Raw genomic sequence first — 23,006 nt, 5'->3', positions numbered from 1 at the left:
TCCAAATTACCCTGAGTTTGACTCACATATCTGTTTTCAGAGCCACTCAGTTTTCAGCCCTTTGGGTAAAATGTGATGAAGTCCATTTCCCTGAATGGCTCTTGAAAAGCCAAACATACTTACAGTAACATTACCATTGTAATGGATCACAATCATGTATCCTGGACGCACCAACAGGAAGCAGGGTATTGGGGGTATTGGGAAAGACGCATTCCTGAAGTCAAATGTGGCTTCAGTTTTTGTTTTTTTTTTGTTGTTGTTTTTTTAAGCTTGTTCTTGTCACCTCTTAACTCTAACTCATCTGCTGTCATGAGATGTCTGCTGATGTACTGTCTGCTGACTCGCTGATGTTTATTACAGTTTTAAGCTCCAGGAACAATATTTTCTGAAAGTTCCCAGACAGAGAAATAAGCAAAACACTGCTAAAAAGACAATACCCCAGCAGCCATCAACTGTCTGTAATACACTGTCTCAGCTAAAAGAACTTCTTGTGTACTTCTCTGATGGGCAGCCATTGCTGTCACACTGCCACACCTCACCGCTTTTTAGCATTATAGATAAAATGAGATTTTCTTGGAGATCTTTGGGACATGTAGCGTTTCTTTATTTGTACTGGCCGTGGATGATGATGCACAAAAAGGCTTTGAAGTTGGCAAAGTACTTTCCCACAGACATAAAGGCTGCTTGAAAGGAGACAAGACTCAGGGCCCGTCAGGCCATGGGAGATGGGACTAATCCCACAAAGTCAAAGAAAAAGAGCTGAGCTAAACTAAGTGAGACTGGGGGGGTTGCTTCTTTTGTTTGTTTAATATTAACCACTGCACAAAGAATAGCTTCAGTAACACAGGGATGAAACAAGTGTTGTTTTATTGTGACCATGTAAGAACAATTGATACTTCTGAAACCATACAACCTCAGGATAGAAGACCAGTAGGTTTGGGCTGGATTGTGAAAGTTCATTCTTGATCTTAGAAACAGACACAGCTTTTTACAGGAGCTTTCAACAGCATGCCACAGTCTTCATCATAGGATAAGATTTTCTGAATTTGCAGAAAACTGAGCAAACTATCTGCTGATGAGAGCTTTGGAAAAAAGCTTGTAAATGGACCTTGACTTCAGATTTCTTTTAGAAATTATTTAGATTATTTAGATGCTCAGATACTTATGTAATAATATGAGTCAATTCCCCAGTCTCTTTTTACTCTTTAACTTCATTTTGTAGTTGATTATATCTTTAATTCACAATTAATTCATTTATTTCCTTGTTTTCCCTCTAGACGACTTTGCTGATGAAGAGGAGGTGCAGTCCTTTGGTTATAAGAGGTTTGGTAAGTATTGAGGGACTTCTTGACTTCCAAGAACCTCACTGGTTCATATCCCTTGACACATCTATCCAAATTATTGTATAAAGAACATTTTCTTAAATACAGTATTTTCCTTGGCTGTAACCCAAATACAATAATCCCCAAGGTTAAGAGGAGGCCACACCTCATTTCCCAGAAACAAACTTAGTTTTGGCTGCTGCCTCCATTTTTATTTTTGTTATAACAGCGGTGGGGTACAGTGGAAAGAAAAAACCACAGCATCCTGGGTGTTCCTGACCAGTCGGCTAACTTTGCAACCTTATCAGCATCTCAGTGTACTTTTTTTTTCTCTTGGCACAAAACTACACAAGATAACTTGGTCTGAAACCAAAAAAAATTAGTCTCCAAATGGCTCTGCTCATTTCCTTTTCTTCTAATATCCTGAGTATATCAGGTTCCCAGAAATTGTAAGAACCACAGCAGCACAGACAGGTTCCAGACAGGTTCATAGTCTCACCCCTGCATCAGGCAATACCCATCAGGCCAGATGTTGGTAACTCCTCAGCTGAGTCAAGGAAATTCAGAACTGTTACATTAACACATTCCTTGAGTTTAAGCAGATCTCCTGGCTCAGACCACAGTCATTTCCACCAAGCAAAATAGCAAAATATGCAAAATCTACTTGCCTGAGTTGTATTTGGTCTCAAAGGTCTAGTGATTCAAACAAACTGTGACACTTTATCTTAACTTCTCAGGCTGTTGAATGGTCTCTGGTTTTCTTACTTTTTCTAGAGTCAAAATTAAAGCAAGTGTTAATCTAGTATTCAGTACCAACTTTTGATACTCGCCAAGTCTAGGCTTATTTTGCGTATTATAGCTCAATAACACTTAAATTTGACTCAGATCAGCTGATTGTGACTCAGTTGTGACTGAATCCGTTGTTACAGTTTCAGTTATTTTATCCTACCGGAGCTTTATGATATAAAAATGCTTCTAACTTCTAAATCATTTGATATTGTATTTGGTTCTTTGTCTTTGGAGGTTAGAACCTACAGTGTTAAGTCAGGGTGGTTGTTAAAAACACTGCAGCCATCAGTCAGTCATCAAATTTGATGCCCTGTATGGCTCTTGTGTGCACCCAGGTGACCTGGCACTTGGTCATTTCATAAGTGTTAATTATAAAACTATAGGCCTGCAGAGCTCACTGCAGCAGCATACTTTACATTAAAGCGGATTACACTTGATCTGCTGAAGGTTGAATAACAAGTTTTGTAACTTCTGAAAGGCCATGTTTTACCCTCTGTATCTGTCTCACTCACATGCAGCAACAAATGTCATTTATTTATACGAATACCTTGTCCCCTAGACTGCGTGGATACCATTAACTGCTGCTCACATTTCTCTCTTTGTGAGCATCGCTGTGAAGAACCATAACTTCACTGTGATGAATTAGTGTCTTCTGATAACTTTCTTCTGCTTCTGTCAAAGAAAAGAGATCAAGTTTCAACACTCTGGGTTGAAATGGTCACGGCGGTCCCTCTGGTTTAAGAGGTGTTTTAGAGTATGTGTGTCATCTTAGCACTCAGCGGCCATATGTCAGGAAGTGTGAGGGGTGCAGTGGGAGTCCACATTGTATGTCATCACGATCAGTTTACGCATGTGCACGTCTTACTGCCTAACACCTAAATGTATGCGTGTTGATTCATCATGCTTTGTAAAAGTTGAATCCAGAAAAAAACATATTGATTATATTAAAAAAAAACCCGGTCAACATCTGGCTACTAAGCAGCTGTACCAGAACAGAGAAGGTTTACATACACAATAGAGCACTGAAAATAAATTCTGTTAGTATCAAATACTCACAACCTGTGGGTTTGAAACATGTCAAAACATTTCAAAATGTGCACAGAAAGTTCTTTAACTTCCCCTGCAGCAAAAATCACTTCTCCACCACTGATGGTGAGCGTGCGGAATAACTGTGGAGAAGTGGTTTGTGCTGTGGGAGTGGTTGAAGACTTTTCTGTTCTCATTCTGCCAAGGATCTGGGTTGCCATTGGCACCAATTATATTTGCTGTCCTCCAACTGCAGGTGTGAAAAGAGAGTATTTGATACCGGAGTATTCCTTTATAATACTTGGATTTTCTGGTAATGGTCTTCATGAAGGGATGGGGTTACCTGCCTTGATTTTCCAAAGATTTTAACCAAAGTTCTTTCCAGCAGAACAACATCATGTAAAAGTAATGACAAGGGATTAGTGACAGGTTAAAAGGCTCCTTGTTATAGATTCTTTTGAAATGAACTGGAGGATTCTTGTTAATGAAAATTCCTCATTTGGTGTTTAGATGATGGTTGTGATGAGCACTGTCTTAACAGTCTTCCATAGGTGTTTAGTTGGGTTGAGATGAGGTGACTGTGTGCCATAATATATGTATCATATCACTGTCATACTCGTCAGTGGACACCCATCCAGATGTATGGAGGCATCTGCTTTTGTTGCTTCTCCACTCATTTATTCAGGTTTTTCCTTTAAAGAAATAGTTTGACGAACACAAATTCGCATAAAGACTGGAAGCAGAGATACTCAGGTATTGATTGTGATATTGATTCTGGTATTGATCTTTTCATCTCACTATTAGAAAAAAAGCGAGCATGCTTTACAAGATGTCAAACTGCTGATTTAGTTTCTCTGCGACACATACTTGTGTACTGCCTGAGAGGTATGTTGTCCTACTTCTCACATGTCTTTGTCTGTGGAGAGAAATTAGGTTCATGAGTCACTTTGACATCTGCTTTCCACAAGAGGTCTATTATCCCACTGAGAGTGGGTCCAAACCTGAGAAGTTGCTGAGCCGCTTCCTGTGTCCATACTGGAAGTTTATTCAGTGCAAGCCTATATACTCAGAGAGAGAGCGAGAGGTGGAGAGGGAGCAGGCATTGTAGGCCTTCAGGGTCCATGACTGGGCTGTGCTGTGTCAGCAATGTGCCAAGGAGAGAGAGGGAAGAGGGGGATGGAAAAAGAGAAAAGCCTCAAGTGGAGATGACTTTACAAACATTTCATTATTTATTTCTAGTTCACAACTGTTTTCTTTATCATAGTGTTCCTCAGTGCTCACTGTTTGTTTCTGCTTCTATTAATCTGATTTTATTTTTTGTCTGATTCCAGGGAGAAACATTTGTCAACAGTTTTATTTTCAGCTGAGGAGTCGCATTCCTTGCCCAACTTATTTTAGGAGCAAAACAGCAAGTGGTTTTAATTTACGGGGACTTTATTACCAGAAAAGAATGTTTTCAGAATGCCTGCCTCTTACTTACAACCCCCTCCAGGCTGTGCATGCATGCAGTGCGTGTTCTGTTGTCCTAATGAAAGATTACTCGCTCGTGTTTTCAATAAAGAGCGGAGTGAGTTGTAGGAGGAGAGAGGGAGAAAACTTTGAGGGATTACAAAGTTAACAGGGGCAACAAAAGGGGAGACAAAGACAGATAAAACAACACAGAACACCGCTGGGGTGACTGGTTGTTGATCTTATTCCAGACCTGCGAGGTTTAAAGGGGACGTCTGTGACTGGTCAGAGGGATGGTGGGTCAATCCTGGATTGACCAATGGACAGACAGGCGGGAATGCATCCCAGACGACGCACAAATCACTGTATCCCAGCAGGGGCCAGGAGGATTTCTGCTCAGAGCGTTAGTGGTGGGACAGACAGGCGTCCCTGCACTGAAGAGCAGTTTTTTGTCTAAGTTTTGACTTAATGCTGTTGATAATAACTCAAATCCAGACAGTGATAACAAAGGAAGTCTGGGGCAGCATCAGTGGTGGAATGTGTTCACATCAGCAGAACATGAGACTGATCATAAAATTAAAATAAAATACAATAATGACTGGGGAACAGTATTTCAGTTTTGTTTTTCAGTCTTTTATTAGATTCTTAGTTGTCAAAGAGCAGAACTGTTTTTTAGCCCAGTATCCCTACAGATTATACTCATACTGGACAATTTTCTGAGGCATAATTTATGTCTAACTTTGGGTACCAATACCTAAGGTGTGTTCCCTGTATGCACAAACATTATGTCAGAATATTTTCTCACATTGCCTCAATACTGGCACACAACAAAATGGTTCATCTCCAGAGTGATGCGTTTCCACAAGTCGCAGTATCTTATTAAAGTTCTATCATAGAGAGCTGGGACGTCATTGGCTTCTACAATCAGCTGTCCTCCATTTTGTTTAAAGTATTTTTATGTCGCTGAGAGAGAAAGTAAAGTAAAGTAAAGTAAAGTGCTTCAGTGTGAACAGCATTTACAGGTGTGATAATCAGGGTGGCGGATGGTTGTGTAGTGTATCTCAGTTTTATACAGGAGACAGAGCAGATGGGACGTTAGAAGGAGTTACGTGTGCTAGGAGCAGCATGGACGCACTGCATAGCATCTGTGTATGCAGATAGTGAGAGTGTATGTGGTTGTGTATGATTGGACGGCATATGGAACATGTGACTATAAAGAGACTTCTGAGCCTGCTTTAACTACTTCAAGGCTCCATTTGTTATCAAGTTTGAAGATCAAAATGTGCTCCAGCTGCCTTGACTTCCATCGTATCTGGCGAGCAGGGGAATATTAAACACACACAGTAAAGACATTGCACCACAGTTACTATAGATTTAGCTCCTATTAACTCAATATGTCAATGTAAACGGATTAGATATGAAGCGCGACGGCTTTAGAGTTGCAGAGGAGCTTCTGTCAGTAAGTGGTTTTTATATATAACCATCGATGTTTTGACCGAAATAGGCCTAACCACCTCATCAAACTCCTTCACGCCACTCCTCACTAAGTGTCCCAAGGGGATAGCATTGGGCAACGCTAACGACGCGGCTGCAACCAACTGTCATCTGATAGGCCGTCTTCTCTCACATAATGAATGTTTGTTGAGCCCTCTGTTCGCAGCAGGTTTTGGCTCAGTCACAAAAAGAACACACACAGTATTGGATGTGTCTGATTCCATTTTCTGTCAGCGGCCTCCGACAGGCTGCGTGAAGAAGTTCTGCATATGGCTCTGCTGCATCAGTGTTACATATAATGGATGACTTTTGGCTCCAGAGACGGCCAACATCAACCTCGCTGCTTCCTTTCTTTGAAAAACAGCAGAAAACTAGAATGAAAAATGTGTATTTTTCTTTGTTCTGCTGTGAGTCACAGTGCTTCTCTTCGATCAAACCTTCAGACCTGGCTGTTGAGCGTCAGCCGCTCTGGCTCTGATTACGTTGGCTCCAAAAAGTGTTTTTCTTGTTTATGCTTTAGTACTTTATCATTATTAGTAGTATTTTTGGAGGTATTGAAAAATGTCTGCATGTTGTGCAAAGAAGACAGCCGTGTAGTGTTTTTCCATTCACTCAGCTCTCAAGTGTTTCAGTGACCGTTTCAAGTCAGACATGTGTTTGTGTATTCACATCTGTACATCTGCTGCAAAAGAAACACTCGGTCTGTGTGAACATACTTTATGTTTGCAGGATTAACTGCACAGTGTTCAGTAGTTTGGTGCAGCAGGTCAGTGTCGGTTCACCCACTTTGCACAAAAAAGACTTTGTCTCTTACCTCTTTAAATATCGAGTCATGTATGTAGTTTTGAGATTTCCATTTCTATAGATTTCTGACATGAATCCAATCTAATGGCGGTGAATGAAATTTCATTTGTTGAGCTTAAAGCATTAAAGAATCACTGTTAAAATACATCAGCATCTTGTCTTTCCAGATAAATGTGTTCACAAATGACAAACAGCATGCAGGAGTTTTTGCTCTGACACTGTGAGACTTTCTGGTGTGCAAGATGTTTTAATTGTTACCTACTGGCACCACTGTCGGTCTGTGGATTAACAACAGTAATGGGGACACTGTTAAACTAGTACTCTGACTGAATTGCCCTTTTTTTTATCACTTCATTCTTCAGTTTGACATTGTGACATTTTGATTTCATTTTCAGTTGACACAGAAGTAGCAACATTTGCCATGTAAATAGAGATATGTAGATTTAAAAGATGTTGTTTCTGTTCTCTGATTCACTACAACCTGTATATGTCAATCACATCGAAGCTTGTCGCCATCTTAGCGGCCTTGTCTCCGGCATCCCTTATTCTTAAGATTCTGATTTGCTTAGTTGTTCCAACTGAGGAAATAGCTGTCAGTGAGCGCGACAACAGACCTATCTGACTGACTGCAAAATCAGATGTGGAGGCAGCAATTCAAAGGTCTTAAACCAGGCTAGTTATTCAATACCTGAGTATTGTGCAGTTTCCTTCATTTTCCTGCATAGCACTGAAATCTCAGAGTTGATTCATAGATAACATCAGAAATAAGTGAAATATGCTTTTTTTTGTCATTTGAATATGGTATTTATTGATAAAACGTTTGTTTAACAATACATTATATAACTTCTGTTGTTTTCAACACGGACCACAGTGAAATGAAACTACAATGGTCTGACCAGACGGTTAGATACCATCTTCTCTGTGGTCAGCATCTCTCCCCAGTAACAGAGCCAGACTGGGCTGGACGGCTGGTCGAATCCACACTGTGTGGTTTTATTGGCTCGACTGGGTGATGAGGCTTGAAAGTGCCGTGCGGTGATGGGATGGAGTGAAGCACAGACTCAGCCAGACTCAGGCTGATGAACATTGGGCTGGGTGATGATTGTTGTTGATTCAGTATCTTAAGTGCTTCCACGGCGGGCCACCCGGCAGGCGTGACCACACAAAAACCCCACTGCACAGATGGTCTGTGGAGCTGACTCCAGCGTTAAACTCGGCACCCGAGCAGCGGTTTGGGGCTCACAAGAGTGTGGAATGAAATATTCTAAAACCCGCATGACAAAATCCGACTTTGGGTTCGTGTTGTTGTGGTGAGGTTCAGATTAGAAAGAGCCAAGCCTGTTGATATTTAGATGTCCTAGTTAGTTTCAATGTGGGAGCCATTATGAATAAAATTCTGCAGAATAATATGGTTGAAGATTTGTTAAGAACTGTTTGATAGAACACACTTACATAATCAACATTTCACATAGTGCTGCACATTTTTCCTGGTAACAGGAACATTAGTTGGACAAAAATGGGTTCTTGAGAAATAATGAGCTCAGAGATGCAGCTCATTGCTTCGTGGAGGTCTCGTTCCAAAAACACAACATCCTGTAAGTTCTCACTTTACTATACCCTCTTGTACACTTTGCCTAACCCTGTAAATGATTTCAACCAGTGACAGAAACTGTTTTATATCTGAGGTGGGTTTTGTCATTGAAGTGGCCGCGGCTTGTGCCATGTCATTGTTGGCAGACTGCACCGCTGACCTACGCTCTCTTTGTATTACTGCTGTTTTGTGATTGTCGATATGTTCATTTAGTTTTTCTCTCCTTAATGTTGATCTTTCATTGGTGATACATTGTTTCTTCCTGGCATGACAGACAGAAATAATTTGACAGCTCCAGGTTGTACATGGAAGCCGCTGTTGCACCGGTGGCACCTCGCTTGAAAAACCTGTGTATAATACTGTAAAGCACAACACAAACACCTCCGCTTCCACTGCCTGTGTAAATGTGTTTAGTTTAACTCTGCCACTTCAGTAATGGTTAAGTTGTGTTTATGGTATCTCGTGTTTTCTCATTTTAATCAGCTGAATTTGCTGTCCAGCATTTTTTTTTTTCGAATTTCACTATTGCATTTAGAGCAAACCTCACAGGCCAACGGTCGAAGTCAGCCTTTACTGAGAGTGGGTTTAGCTTGCTGCATAGCTGGGCACCTACACACACAGTCAGGGCAGAAGAACATGCATTGTGCATTCGAACAAGTCACAAGTCAAAGCCGAGACAATAGATGTTCATGTGGCGTGACTGACATGGTGAAAGTGAGGACCACTGACCAACCCCCTCTTCTTCGTCTCTCTGAGGGTCACATGGTCCTGTTTTAGTTGAATGACCTCATTCCAAAATGCCAACAACAGTGGAACATGAGTAGGAGGAACCAGGGGGTCTCTTGTTCTCCGCTCAGGCCAATAAACTTTAGTTTATGGCTTCCATATTTTTCTAAATTTCTGCATGTGAACGGTGGCAATCGAGAAATGTCTGTTTTAACTGAGCACTTTTTTATTGTAAATGTGCTTTTTAGTTGGAGATATTCTGTTCCAGATGCGCATGGGCTGAAAATGCAATGCAGTGCAAAATGCCATACACACTGAATTAGTTGAAAGTGCATAGGAGTAAGAACTGCTTGGAATTGAATGTGTAACTTTTTCTCGATCTTGATTTACCATTTTCTTTCTTAGCCCCTTAAGAGCAAGAGCTGTATGATTTTATAGCAATGTCAGACCACTGTTTGCATTCACTTGTGTGGCAATAAATTATCAGGCTGGACTGAATATCCTAGACCATGTTTAGGGGAGCCATGGCATCTTTATGTTTAGTGTGGTCCCTTCTCAACACAAGAAAACATTAGATTGTTCTCCAAGTCATGGTTGGTTTGGGCTGATTTTTAGAGCACTGGGCTTTATAGCAGGAATTTGTGTTTGTTTGAAGTGACAAGTGATGATGAGAGAAATTTAATTGTGGAGCTGAAGCACCTTATCATAGGTTAACAAGTGCTAAGTGTGTGTGTATAAGTGGACTTACATGCTCCTGCTTTAAAAACATTCCTTTTTAATAGTGTACATGCAGGTGCAATTTGAGTTGTATTTTACAGCCTTTCCTGGGAATATTAATTCTCAGTACAATAATAATAATAATAATAATAATAACGATAATAAGAACATTAATTCCTGTCTGCCAACACCACCTCTGCTTGCCAGCTCACAGTAGACTTACGTCACAGTCAGTAGTTTCTATTTCTTCCCCTGAAACTTGCCCCAGCAGATGTGACTCCTCCTCTCCTAATGACACCATGCACTATCATACCAGGACAATTTCAGTCTTTAATGGAAACTGCTGACTGGAACCCAAAGACTTTTTTGACATCTAATCCTGCCTCACTAAGTATCACCAATACAGTGGCCCAGCTCTGTTTATGAGGCACACTTGTGTGCTTAAAAGTCTGTCTCTTGGGATTACGATATATGACCCATTTGTCATACATGGTCTGTCTTCCTCTAACCCAGCACAGATGTGATGACAAAACCAGCTCTAATTAACTTAACATGTTCACTGCTTCATTGGACCCGAATCTCCTTTTTTTAATTGGCCATCAAACTGTTTTCTCTACCATTTAGGCTATTTGTGCCTGCTCAGCTAAGAAGAAATGCACCATAAAGTTTTCCCTCAACACTGTGCTCTGTTCCTCTGAAGGATACCATTTTTCCCAGTTTGTAGGGTTATGTCAACGGATATACCATTTTTCATAGTTTACAAGTGCACAACCTCCATAAAACTTGGATTTGTCCATAAGCACAAGTACTTGATGAACTTGCAGTTATATAAACTGAAGAGAAATCTTTGAATGTTAACAGTAGTTATAAGCAGCAGGTGGTGATTGGCAAGATTGCAGTGGATTTTGAGTGGTTTAAACCTGTAAAGGAGTTATTATTTATTTATGTATTAATTTGCTTGCTTGAATTAATATACATTATTTCTATATCAAGTACAGATATCTAATTTTCTAAAAGCTAACAGTAGTTCATGTAGAAAAGTACATTTTAAAGCAATATATATGTGTGTGTGTGTGTGTGTGTGTGTGTGTGTGTGTGTGTGTGTGTGTGTGTGTGTGTGTGTGTGTGTGTGTGTGTGTCTCTCTGTGTGTGTCTCTCTGTGTGTGTGTCTCTCTGTGTGTGTGTCTCTCTGTGTGTGTGTGTGTGTGTGTGTGTGTGTAGCGTGCTGAGAGGATGTTTTCCAGAGATGCCTGTCTACATTGTATAGTCCAGTATTGTGTTTATGTTATGGTCTGTGGCCAAGGCCTTCAAAGGACACTTTTCAGCTTTGTCAGCTTTAGGCAATGCGCTTGTGTGTATTTGTGTGTATGTGTGTGTATGTGTAATGAGGGCATCTCTTCCTGTTCAGACATGCAGCCATCCATATGTTATTTACCTTAATGTACAGAACTCTGGCAGTAAACCGCTGATCCCCTTACTTATCATGAGAAGGAAGTGAGCACCACTGAGAAGGTTTCTTATAAAAACACCCAAAATAGCCTTCTGCCAACTTTGCCCCCTTTTCTTATGATGCTTGGCGTGAAGGGATGATGTATCAAATGTTTGCATGCGTCCTTTGATTTGGCTCCACTGTAACAAGGTCCAGATGTTCAAGAGGACCAGGGCCCAATTTAAAGTGTCATAAACCTGTTCACAGAGAGTGAAAAAAAATAACACAGGCATGCTAGGCTAGCTCAGCAATTCATGCGGCCTAATGTCTCAGTAATTTGTCTCAGTGGTAACTTCCCCTGTTGGAGAGTGTTTACTTGTTAACATTCCAGTTGGCGACTGTTAATAGTGGGGTAGCTATAAGGGCCAGAGGGGGACACCACGACCCCAGTACACCGTCTTAGCCCACTTAAAGGTTCAACATTGTCTCAAGTATGAAGTCTGTAGCACCACTCCACAGTTCTTCAAATCCAGTATAAATACATCAGTCTTTTTTGTTAACATTACAGTGGAATGGAGTAGAGAACAACATTTATCTATTAAGTCACTTGTTTTACCTAAATTCAAGTGCAGAACATGGACACATCTACTGACAGGAAATAACAAAACTAAGCTCTGGAGTGCCCTGTCCAAAGCAAAGGACTCCCTAGCCATGCTAGCATCATTGTTCCAGAGTGTGTTTAGATTGTCCACCACTTTGCTGCAGATTGAAATATCTCAGCAACTATTGGATGGATTACAATGAAATTCTGCACAAACATTTATGGTCACCACAGGCATGTTTGCATTATTTTTATGACGATATTAGCATGCTGATGTTAGCATTTAGCTCAAGGCACGGTGGTGATTACCTCTCTCCTTATTTATGCTTTTTTTCATGTAAAATACTGAATACTGTCACCTCTTCACACCTCCTAACATCCTCCAAATTATACAAATTCATGAAGGAAAAACCACACTTTGGTTGAATAGCTCAAAAGCCGAGAAGGAAATAACCTGTGATGAGGCATCACAAGTAGACATTGCATCATTTTAAGGGGTCACAAGCCAAAACATTTGCCCATCTACTACTCTATAGGATGCTGAAATCCCACTGAAACAAAATGTGAACTGGTTGTAGTGTAGTGTGGACTGTGTGTACCATGAGAATTTTTTTGAATGGGTCCCTCCATTGGAAATTGTATTCTTAACCAAGACAGCAATACATTACGTGTCTTACCCACTAAATGACACATTTATTGAACCTCTTCATTCAAGTGGGTTGCCATAATGAAGCAAATTAACTACATTACATAACTACAATTTGTCTCAGGAAAGTATAATACAGTATCACTGAAACTATCCTCCGTTATCCATTGGAGAATTTTTGTTTTATGTAGCTACATTTTTGTGTGTCTACTTGTGTGTGATTTGGTTTGTTAAACCAAACTGCTTCAGTATAAGGCTGGTTGTGGAAATTATAAACTGTAACTTGAACCACCATTAGATGTAATTGTAGTTTGGACAGTTTGTAGACAGATACCACACAGTAATATAACCACAAAATACATGTGTTCCCACTGGAAATGTGAGACAAAAATGCAGCATTTGGCAGAATTTTAATCTGACAGGCTTCATCCAGGTGGAGAGGCATGGCCTATCTGTGTGACTACTGGTTTTTGGCTTGTGACCATATTCAGCCTTCGTATAACGCAAAATGGAAACCTGTGAAGTGAAAGGATTCCTGTGGTAGTTACTGTATATAACACAGTATTAACACTCTGCACAAAGGGTCTTCACACAAAAAGGCTCTGGTCTGTAAAGGCTTTCTTTGTGTTGCCATGGAAATTTCCACTGCCAGCCAGGAGTGAGACGGGGCATGCAGGCACGTCTAATGGCAGGTACATGGAATAAGGGAATAAGTGTTGAGATTTTTTTTTCTTTGACTGAGTCAGAGTCCAAATGAAATACAGCTGTTTTGCAGACACCACACTGGACGGCCCCCATCTTTCTCTCTTCTCTCTCTTTTCTCTCTCCCTTTCTTTTTCTACCTCTAGTGAGCTAATTAACAGCAACAAAGCTGAACCACAACTAACTACAACTTCTCAGTATATGTACCAACATAGATCACTTTGGAGCATCTGCTGTGATGCATCCGGCCAGTCAGAGAAATGCACAAATGGCATTATGTTACTGGCAAATGTTTCTCCAAAGAGTCACTTTAACTAAAATGATTTTAGCATGAGTCTACAGCCATGCTAGCAGCCTTGTGAGGTTGCACTGCAGCAATGCATTGTGTGAGCTAAATGCTAATGTCAGCATGCTAACATGCGCAAATTGGCAATGCTAATTTGCTAATGTTTAACAGGAATCATGTTTACCATGCTGACCATCTCAGTTTGGGATGTTAGCATGCTAACATGTACTAATTATCATTAAACACAACGCACCCTTGAGGCTGGTGGCAGTGACATTAACATGTCTTTGGTCATAAACAAAAGTAGCCTATTGGGAAAATTAAACTTTTGACCCAATGAAGCCACTAGTTGAAATATTAAGGGGTTGATAAAGCTATCACAATTTATCCTGAGGGGGACATGATTGTCTGAACTAAATGTCATGGTAACCCATCCAGTAGCTGTTGAGATTCATAAACCACAAATGTTAAGCTCATGGTGGCACTGGAGGAAAAGTCAGAGGGTTACCAAAGACATTTGAATTGTAGTTTGTGTCATTGAAATCTATCCAGTAACTGATTTAGTATGTCAGTCTGAACCATAATAGTGGACTGACTTGACAGACAGTATAATCCCTAGTCTAGCATAGCTAAAAAAAAAAACCTGTTTTGAGATGAATGCTCCTGCATTTTTGGAAAATATATATTTATTTTTGTCTTGGTCCATAAACTCAGACAATGAATGACTATATAAAAACATAAACATTTCAAAACTGGGTGTATATGGTCGTCACTTGACAGTAATAATATTTAAGACACAGTATCCTCCACCATACCTCTGCTCTTTCTAGGCTTTTGTGGCATTTATTTACCTCTTGGGGATCATGTGGCAGGATTCCAGCCTGTAGATTGGGACGTCCTGGCTGCCGTCCAGCTTCTCAACTCCCAGCAGCTACAGTCCTCGTATGTTTTGCACCAGGCCTTTTGGTTTAGCAATGTGTTTTCTTTCAGATCATGACATGAATGTGTCAACATGTTTATGTACTGCGGTAGTCTATGTGTAGACAGCAAGAGGTCACAATGGTCCCGTAGATATGAAACATGACTCACTTACTGACGAATGAGGAACATAATGTGTGTAGGGGTGAGGGCCATGGAAAATCAAGTTTTTCATGATTACATTACCACTTTGAAAAGATTGGACACATCTGATTGTTTTTGCTGTGGTGTGCTTGGACTATAAGCAGTATGAGATCATGCATATTTTCACCTATGATTACCTTAACATACCTTAACATCTTCTGTGGATGTAAATTTGACTAAACAAGCCGTCAAAGCATTTGCAAAAACTACTTAGCCCACATTTTGTAGACCTATGGCTTTAGAAACCCAGAAGTTTTATTTTCTTTCTGGCTCCTATGTAACAGAATACTGTGGCTACTTTAGAAGTGTTTTCTCTTCACCCTTGCTGTGTGTACCACATCGCTGACAGAGTAGTTGTTTGAGAAAAATCTTTTGGAGAGGAACAGAAAACACTCCAGTGACAAGTAGTGGGAAAATGTTGCGACCCTGGACAGAGCTACTGTTTGCTCTGCCCAGAATGAATTTCCATGTTCATCCAGTGGAAGCATCATTTCTGAGAGAACATGACAGTCTGGGTCTGTAACCTGTCCCGGCCAGGATTTACAACACAGTATCTACTAAATAGTGATGATGTTAACCCTAGGAACTTTAAAGTTTGTGTAGAGACCACATGTACATTTAGATTATAGTCCTGACAGTTAAAGCACTTTGGTTTTGATTTTACCCATTTTTTTCCATGATGAGCCAATAGCTTGAACAGCAACGTTCCAGGTTAGAGTCCCAAATGTGACTGAGCAGTTTCCATAGCTGCCCCCTCACTGCGGAACATTTTGTACAAATACAGTTTGTCAGGTCTTCTGTGTCTATTGCAACTTTTAAATCCTGTCTTAAGACTCATTTTATTTCGCTTTTCAGAGTTCATAATCACTCACATAACTACAAGATTACCTTTGTCTATTACACCTTAAAGTCCAGCTGTAGGATTTTAAATGCTCTCAGACTTGCCTTGATTATTCCTTCTATTAATACCAAGTGAAAGGGTGTGAGACAGCTGACTAAGTGTCCCAGCATTGCTTTTCAAGGGTCTAACACTGTTGTGCTATAGTTTAATTAATTATGCTAGTAACCTATACCGTCTTTGTCTTGTTTGGATAGTGCTAAAATATGGTTGCAGCCTTTTTGTAACTCAGTAACCACTAAGAGTGCAGCAGGTGTGTAGGTCTACCTTTTCATACTTCTCTTACAATTCATAAGTCAGTACAACAACTGTGAGGGAATTTTCTCTTGTCTACCTAATGAATGACTGACTCAGGGTGTCAGGGTGAAAGGTCAGTGTGAGGCCCTAGGTCGCTGTGCCACGTCTACTGCATTAAATTTTACAGGCCTTGAGATGCTCAGGTGGCTGCTCCAGACGCAGCTGTGGTTTGCTGCTGTTGGTGCTAGGGTTGATAACAGAAGATCTTGGATGGTCAATAACAAGGGGCTGGATGTTGTGAGTATCAGCACCTTGGCTTGTGTAATCATGTTTCCTTGTTTATGGTTAATGGACCAATCATGGAATGTAAGCTATCTATAGTCATCTTTCTAAGTGTATAAAGACTAACCACAGGGGTTCCTGCTTCAGATTTGAGCTGACAACATGCACAGGAGATTGTATTGATGATCCCTCTGTTCTGCTTGGCCAAGCTTCAATAAACATCCTCAGCATAAGACATCCTGGGCTCCAGGGCGCTTTCTTCACCAAAATACCTCGACCATCGATGATTAGAATTTCTCCCTATCAACAACAAAATGTCCAATGTAATTCTACGTCATTTGAATTATTGTTGTTATTATTATTTTCATTTTTTGTATTTCATACACCCAGTGACACAAACTGAAAGAAGAAGAAGATAAAGAGTGGTTAAATCTTCATCCATATATACACATACATACATATACATAGATGGATGCACACAAATATTTGTAATTCGTACCTGCTTACGGACATACCATGTGTATGTCTACTCCTCCTTTAATATGTGTGTCTATAAGTTTATTTGTTTTCCCAAGATCTGCCTCTGTCTTTTTGTAAATTGAGTGTGAGTGTTTCAGCCAATTCCTTGTGATTTTCTTCAGGGCTGTGTTTCTGAGTATTCTATATAGATGCCGATCTGTTTCCTGCATTAGCTATGGTGGAGAGTTTTGATTCTAGTAAACAAAGTTATGTGGGGGCATTGTACCGAGAAGAATTTGTTCAGGTGCAGGGGATTTGTACAAAGTTAATTATTACAACATCTATAATGATGGAAACCTTCATTAAAGGATTTGGACTGTGAGAAAGTATTTGAAATTCTAATGAACACAGAAATACCACCGCTGCCCTGCTCTTGACCCAGAACCTGCAGACGGGCAGCTGCTTGTTTACATGGTGTGATGTTGTCCTTTAAGCAGCGTGTGGTCAGGACCAGGGGGGGGGGTCTCTGATGGAGTTCTCCACACTGACTCCCAACATGAGGCTCTCAGTACACATAAGGACAACAGTGGCCTGCATATCCATGTCTGTGTCCACGGCTGGGCCCCTTTGAGGTGGTCAGATGTGATGTTTGCACAGATGTGTGGGTCCAAAGCCGAGAGGCCAAACCTCCAGTACCCCTCTGGTGGTCCTGGCCCACCCCAGACTGAGAAGGATGGAGCCACCCCATCACGGGTGACATAAGTTAAAGGGACAGAGCCAGGCCTCTGATACCGTTTGAGGAGGAAGTCATATGAAGATGTCAGTCCAGCTGGAGAATTTTTTATAGCTTCCCCCAGTGGAGACACTAAACCTACCCATAATGCTAAGGGGCATGTTGTGACCAGAAACCATGGCGCTTTAGAGAATGACATAACCCAATGACATTATTTACTATAGTTATAGGACTTTAATGTCAGTCAAATGAGAAGTTTGGCTCAGTGGTTCAGCATAATCTTTATGAAACAGTCGAAACCAAAGTAATAAAAAAACATTATTTTAATTTATTCCATAAAACATAAATAGCTAATCTGTATGAGCAACTGACTTCTTGTGTTTCTTGTCCCACCGGACCTGTTTTCAGTGAATTCAAGATCCCAGCAATTATTTTCAAAATGAAGTGAAACTAAAACCCAAGTTGTGACAAACCATGGTTTTCCTATAGCCCCAAAATTTAAGGCAAATGTACAACAATGGAAGTGTAGTTTAAATTGTTATGGTTTAGCTTAGGCTGAAACCACTTATTTAATAACCTTCCTGTCTGGTACAGTGTAACAGGACTTCTTATATAATCTGACTTAAAGTTTGTTCTGTCTACAGATCTTTATTGCCTGTTGTGAACACACACCAGCTGCCCTCTTACTCTGCTCGCCAGAGGCTACTTGGTCAGTTGTAATGAAGTCAAGTAAACATCCTGCCTATAATATTATGTTTAGCATTGTATCACATGGTGTTGGACTGGACTGGTGAACATCTGTGACGTGAATGACCAAATATTTCACTGTAGCGTAGTTTTGGGTCGGATGGCAATGAGGAATGACACAGAGGGGGAATGGCCGTGTTTTGTTTTGACTCTTCTGTCGTATGGATAACACATGTGCAGCGATTTTTAGTTTCATAGTGAGTCTTCTTGCCTATTCATGAGGACAAATGTTTTCAATATATACTTGGCTGAAGAAAGGCACAGTGTGTCCTGCTTTAGTCATGCCGTACTAAACTTAGTTATGAAATGAAAAAAAAACGCATCCCATGGGATTTCATTTTTGAATGAAAACCTTTGGCTCATTTTTATGAACTCCCTGCGCCAGTTGTAGAATATCTGAGTTACTACTGCTTCTCAACATTGCCTTGTGTTGCATTGTGCGTGCATATAGTACAGTAATGTGTGACACCGATTCTGTTGTATGTTGCAGGAATTCAGGAGGGTACAGAGTGCACCAAGTGTAAAAATGACTGGGCACTGAGGGCGGCTATTGCACTCCTCTATGTACTCTGTGCCCTGCTCACCATAGCAGTGGCTGTCCTCGGATACAAAGGTAAGTCAAAACTGAAGTAAAAAATTGCTTCTTGCACAGTACACGACATTCATACTGTGATTTTCTCATGTGTCTACTGCTCACTTTGATCTCTATAGTGCATTTCATTATTTTAGAGCCATATTCTCATAAATTCAAGTAAATGTCACCTTACGAGTATATTCAATGCAGAATTACTATTACAAAAATAAGTAGGAGTGTTTTCAAGAGGATTATTGTATATTTTTTGTCATCTTATTCTTAACAAATTTCATGAACAAAACCGACAATGTCTATGTCAGACTCAGAACTTCCCCAGCCTGTCTGTGCCTCTCGGCCTCAAGCCCATTCATTCATACTGAGGACATAAATCTTTAAAATCACAGTGATACAGTTGATTATATATAATATAGTGATTTCCTGAAACTGTTGGACACTGTGGTATTTAGAAAATGTTACCCTAAAAGAAGAAATGTTTTAATTATGGACTGTTTTAAGGCCAGTTTCATATACATTTCATGCTCTTGTGAGTATCTCCTGCAGCAGGACGTTGTTGCTGGGGGTGAGTCAGAATAGACTACAGTGCCCATGTTTATGGTAATGAAGGAAGGCGTCACCCACTGCAACAGCGTGGCTCACTTGTGTGTTTTTAATAGCTTTTGGATAACAATGCAGCTCTATGGCACAGAGGAATACGCTGTATCAGGCTTTGGCTACAGAAGCAATACTGTTCTGTCATTGGTTTTGGTCTTTTCATGGGTTTTATTGCCACTAAGAAGTGACACTATCAATTCAAGTCTTGATGCTCTGATGCTCAGCATAGATAGATAGTAAAATATAGACAAATAGAAATATCACAACTGAAATGTGTATAGGATTTCCCTTTTCTTCCATGCTCCCTGCTTACCATGTGCAGTCTCTCTCCCTCTAAAGTTTTGATGAAAGTCAAATGGTCGTATCACTGGCAACAGGATGGTAAACTAAATCCAGCCAAGTCAGAAAGGTCAGCCTAAGATTTACTACTTTAGGAGAGTCCCTTGACCATATCCATTGCTCACTCTCCACTGAATTGTTATGTCTCTGAGTTTAGTCATAGCTTGAGGTAGGAAATGCATTTGTTGTGCAGCATTTTCCTTACTGCAACACACTGTTGTTGTGTCTCCCAGTTTGAACCCAGGCAGTGATGTTAAATAGAAACAGAAAGGAATTCAAGTTATTTCAGGGATCATCAGTATGGAATATACTTTGTGTATTCTCCTGTCTTACACATTTTGGTCCAAATCAATCATAGAAAACCTGTCAAATAATCTTTTAGCAAAAATATGTAAGTCCTACTTGCTCCACGATAAGTCTGACCTGGTGAACCATGTACCTCCAACAACAAACAAAAAGCACGTTCGCTCCAATTGAGAATGACTTTATTCAAGACGTTTACAAGTTTGGATCTAAAATTTAAATAATGCTTTGTAAGTGCTGTCAGGATTGTTTGGGGTTTCCAGCTTTGGGTCTGTGTTAACATTAAACCCCTGTGATTTTGATGGTTTGGCTCTAATGTCTACCAGATGACCACGCAAAAACTACTCAGGCTTAACAACCCAGAGGAGATTTTATGGCTTGGTAGCAATTTGTTGTCTCATGAACCACAGGTTAACTCAAAAATGGCTGCAAGTGTCCACAAGAGTCTGTGTTTGCAAGAAACCAGTGTTGGGCGGTTCAAACAAAAATACAGTTTGCTGCACTAATCCAGATGTTTCTTTATATTTGCCGCTCAAATCACCATTTTCTTCACAGATCAAAGTCATTGTTTGTGTTTCCTGTTGTGCCACTGACTGTCTCCTCCTGTGGCATTGATCAGTAGTAATCTGCTGGACTGCACGTTGGGTAACTGCCTAAATGTGGCTCATAACTTGGGTCACAATAGGCAGCTCAATAAGCCTTACTCAAATTAGCAACCTTATGTAACTCATAATGCTTTTCCAATACAGGGCTGTGTGTGTGTGTATGTGTGTGTGTGTGTGTGGGGGGGGGGGGGGGGGGGGGATTAACAGAGGATAAGAAGGTATGTCAGAGATCAGGGTGGAAAGACGGTGTGGCAGGAATCCCTGCTATATATTGTATTTTTGTACCTGTTACCAGTGGTAGTTATGAGCAACCAATAAGGCCTGTTCTGCATTTCTCTGTGTTCTTAAATATAAAGAGGTGAAAGAGACAGAGATTAGACTGGAGTGGCATTTTCCAGCTCCCAGCAGTTGACCAATAGCTCTTTGAAACCTGGGCCCTTGTGTTTTCTTGTTCATCCCAAGTGCATGTTATTGTTCCATGTTTTTGTCACTTCTGGAATGATAACAGTGAAAGCTTAGGATGTTTGCCAGTGCAGTTTTTAGACGCCCACATGCTGACAGGAAAACAAACTGTGGAGGAGAGGAGCTGGACTCTCGATGCAGATGTGAGGGGGAAAGAGACAGTGGAACCGGAGTTAAGACTACTCTAGTGTGGCATTCATCATGTGTTTGACATTGTTTATACCCGAGAAGTGGAATTTGTGAATGTACTCGGAACATTGAGATGAGTGTATCGATCAACACATGCACAGTTGCCCAGTTACAAAAATCTTCCGATCAAAATCTTGTGCTCAGAGTTGCTGTTTTGAGTTTTGAGTTGTTCGCTGGAGAGGTATGAATACAACAGCACCCTCTGCTGTTCAAAATCAGCTTGACTGAATACATGCTCTGCAGCCAAGTTTACACTTAAAGCTTTGATGAGATCTTTGTATGAGTGGTGAAAGAAGTATTCAGATGTAGCTAATCTACTATCATGCACTTAAATGCACTTCCTGTGTTAGTGTCTTAGTATCCATGATGGTTGAGTAAGGGGTCCTCTTACCAAACACAGTGAAAATATTGCATCAGCATCAATAAAGTATATATCTATCTATGAAATTGTTTAACTTGGGTCATTGCTTTTTTTCCTTCTAAGTGTATATACTGTTCATTTCTATTTACATTACACTGTCTGTTTCCTCTTTTGTCAGTGGTCCAGAGGATGGATAATGTTACCGAGGGCATGCAGAATTATGGAGGCAAGATCAATGCTGTGGAGACAGATTTAAAGAAGCTAGGTAAATCTCATTAACACAAGATTAGATATCAAGTATGGACAGTTTTCACCTACAGGAGCTATGAACAAAATTTTGAATGTTCTTGACTGTGACATTTTACCACTTTTTACTTTTCTATTAACATAGATAGTTTTGTGTGTTACCTTTTCAGATGATCAGGCAGGAAAGAAATCAGTTAACGCCACAAGTGAAATCAAGACTTTCAAGTCAGATCTGGAGGAATTACAGAACCAACTGAATGACATTGCCCTCAGGGCAACCAAAAACAGAGACGTCTTAGATGAGCTCCGGATCACTGGAGGTGACATGCAAAATGGCCACGTGTCCCTGCAGAGTTTTCTGGAAGGCAATGCTGCCTCACTGCACAGGCTCAACCAGTCCCTGAGCTCCTACAGTGGCATGATTGACGATCTCCAGACGGACACTGCACGGCTCCAGTCAGAGATACAGGGCCAAGCCAAAGTGCAGAGCCAGACCCAGGTTAGTGTCAGTGCACTAAACATCACCCAGTCCCAGCAGCGCAATCTGCTCAGCACGCTGCAGAAGACGGTGGAAGACGCAGGCCAGGCAGTGCAGAAACTGAAGAATGATTACCAGGGTCTGCAGCAGACAGCCAGACAGAACCGGGCTGACACAGAGTGGCTAAAGGAAAAGGTCCAGAATCTCCAGGTTTTGGCTGCCAACAACTCAGCCCTGGCCCGGTCAAATGGGGAAGTTCTTGATGACCTTGGGGCTCAGCTCAGCACACTAGTCAGCCAAATCCAGAACGCCTCAGCCCTTACTGAGGGACATGACCAGAGCATGCGTGAGCTGATGGACCACCAGCGAGACCACGATAACACCACATCATCTAAATTTGATGAGATTGAAGCGCGATTAGACAGACATGAGAATGACATGGACCGCGTGACTGGAAATGTGAGCTTTGCCACGCAGCTCCTCGGTGCCATTAGCTCCGACCTGAATGGCCTGAGGTCCTGTGCTGAGACAGTGATTCAGCATTCAGACCTGTTACTGGGGCTGAATGGTAGCGTGACAGATGCCAAGGCGGAGAGCAAAGAACTGCGCACCCAGCAAGATGAGATGGCAGCCAGGTTGGACAGAGAGGTCAACAACCTGTCTATGGTGATGGAGGAGATGAAGGTGGTGGACAGCAAACACTCTCAGCTCATCACCAACTTCACCATCCTGCAGGGTAAGAAAACAAGATCTATTGGTGTTCGTCCCGACACTAGT

General features: G+C 41.0%; 1 protein-coding gene across 1 annotated transcript in view; it reads left to right on the top strand.

Moving 5' to 3' along the window:
* LOC111231261 (collectin-12-like) overlaps nt 1–23,006 on the top strand; it is a 28,537-nt gene that overhangs the window by 2,360 nt on the left and 3,171 nt on the right. Inside the window, exons 2-5 of the mRNA XM_022758309.1 lie at nt 1,278–1,328; nt 18,551–18,673; nt 21,684–21,770; nt 21,922–22,965. Coding sequence (XP_022614030.1) covers nt 1,278–1,328; nt 18,551–18,673; nt 21,684–21,770; nt 21,922–22,965 — 1,305 coding nt within the window. The remainder of the gene's footprint in view (nt 1–1,277; nt 1,329–18,550; nt 18,674–21,683; nt 21,771–21,921; nt 22,966–23,006) is intronic.

Source organism: Seriola dumerili, unplaced genomic scaffold, assembly GCF_002260705.1.
Source record: "Seriola dumerili isolate Sdu_G_001 unplaced genomic scaffold, Sdu_1.0 BDQW01000291.1, whole genome shotgun sequence".
NCBI lineage: Eukaryota > Metazoa > Chordata > Actinopteri > Carangiformes > Carangidae > Seriola > Seriola dumerili.
This window is presented reverse-complemented; position numbering and strand designations above follow the sequence as displayed.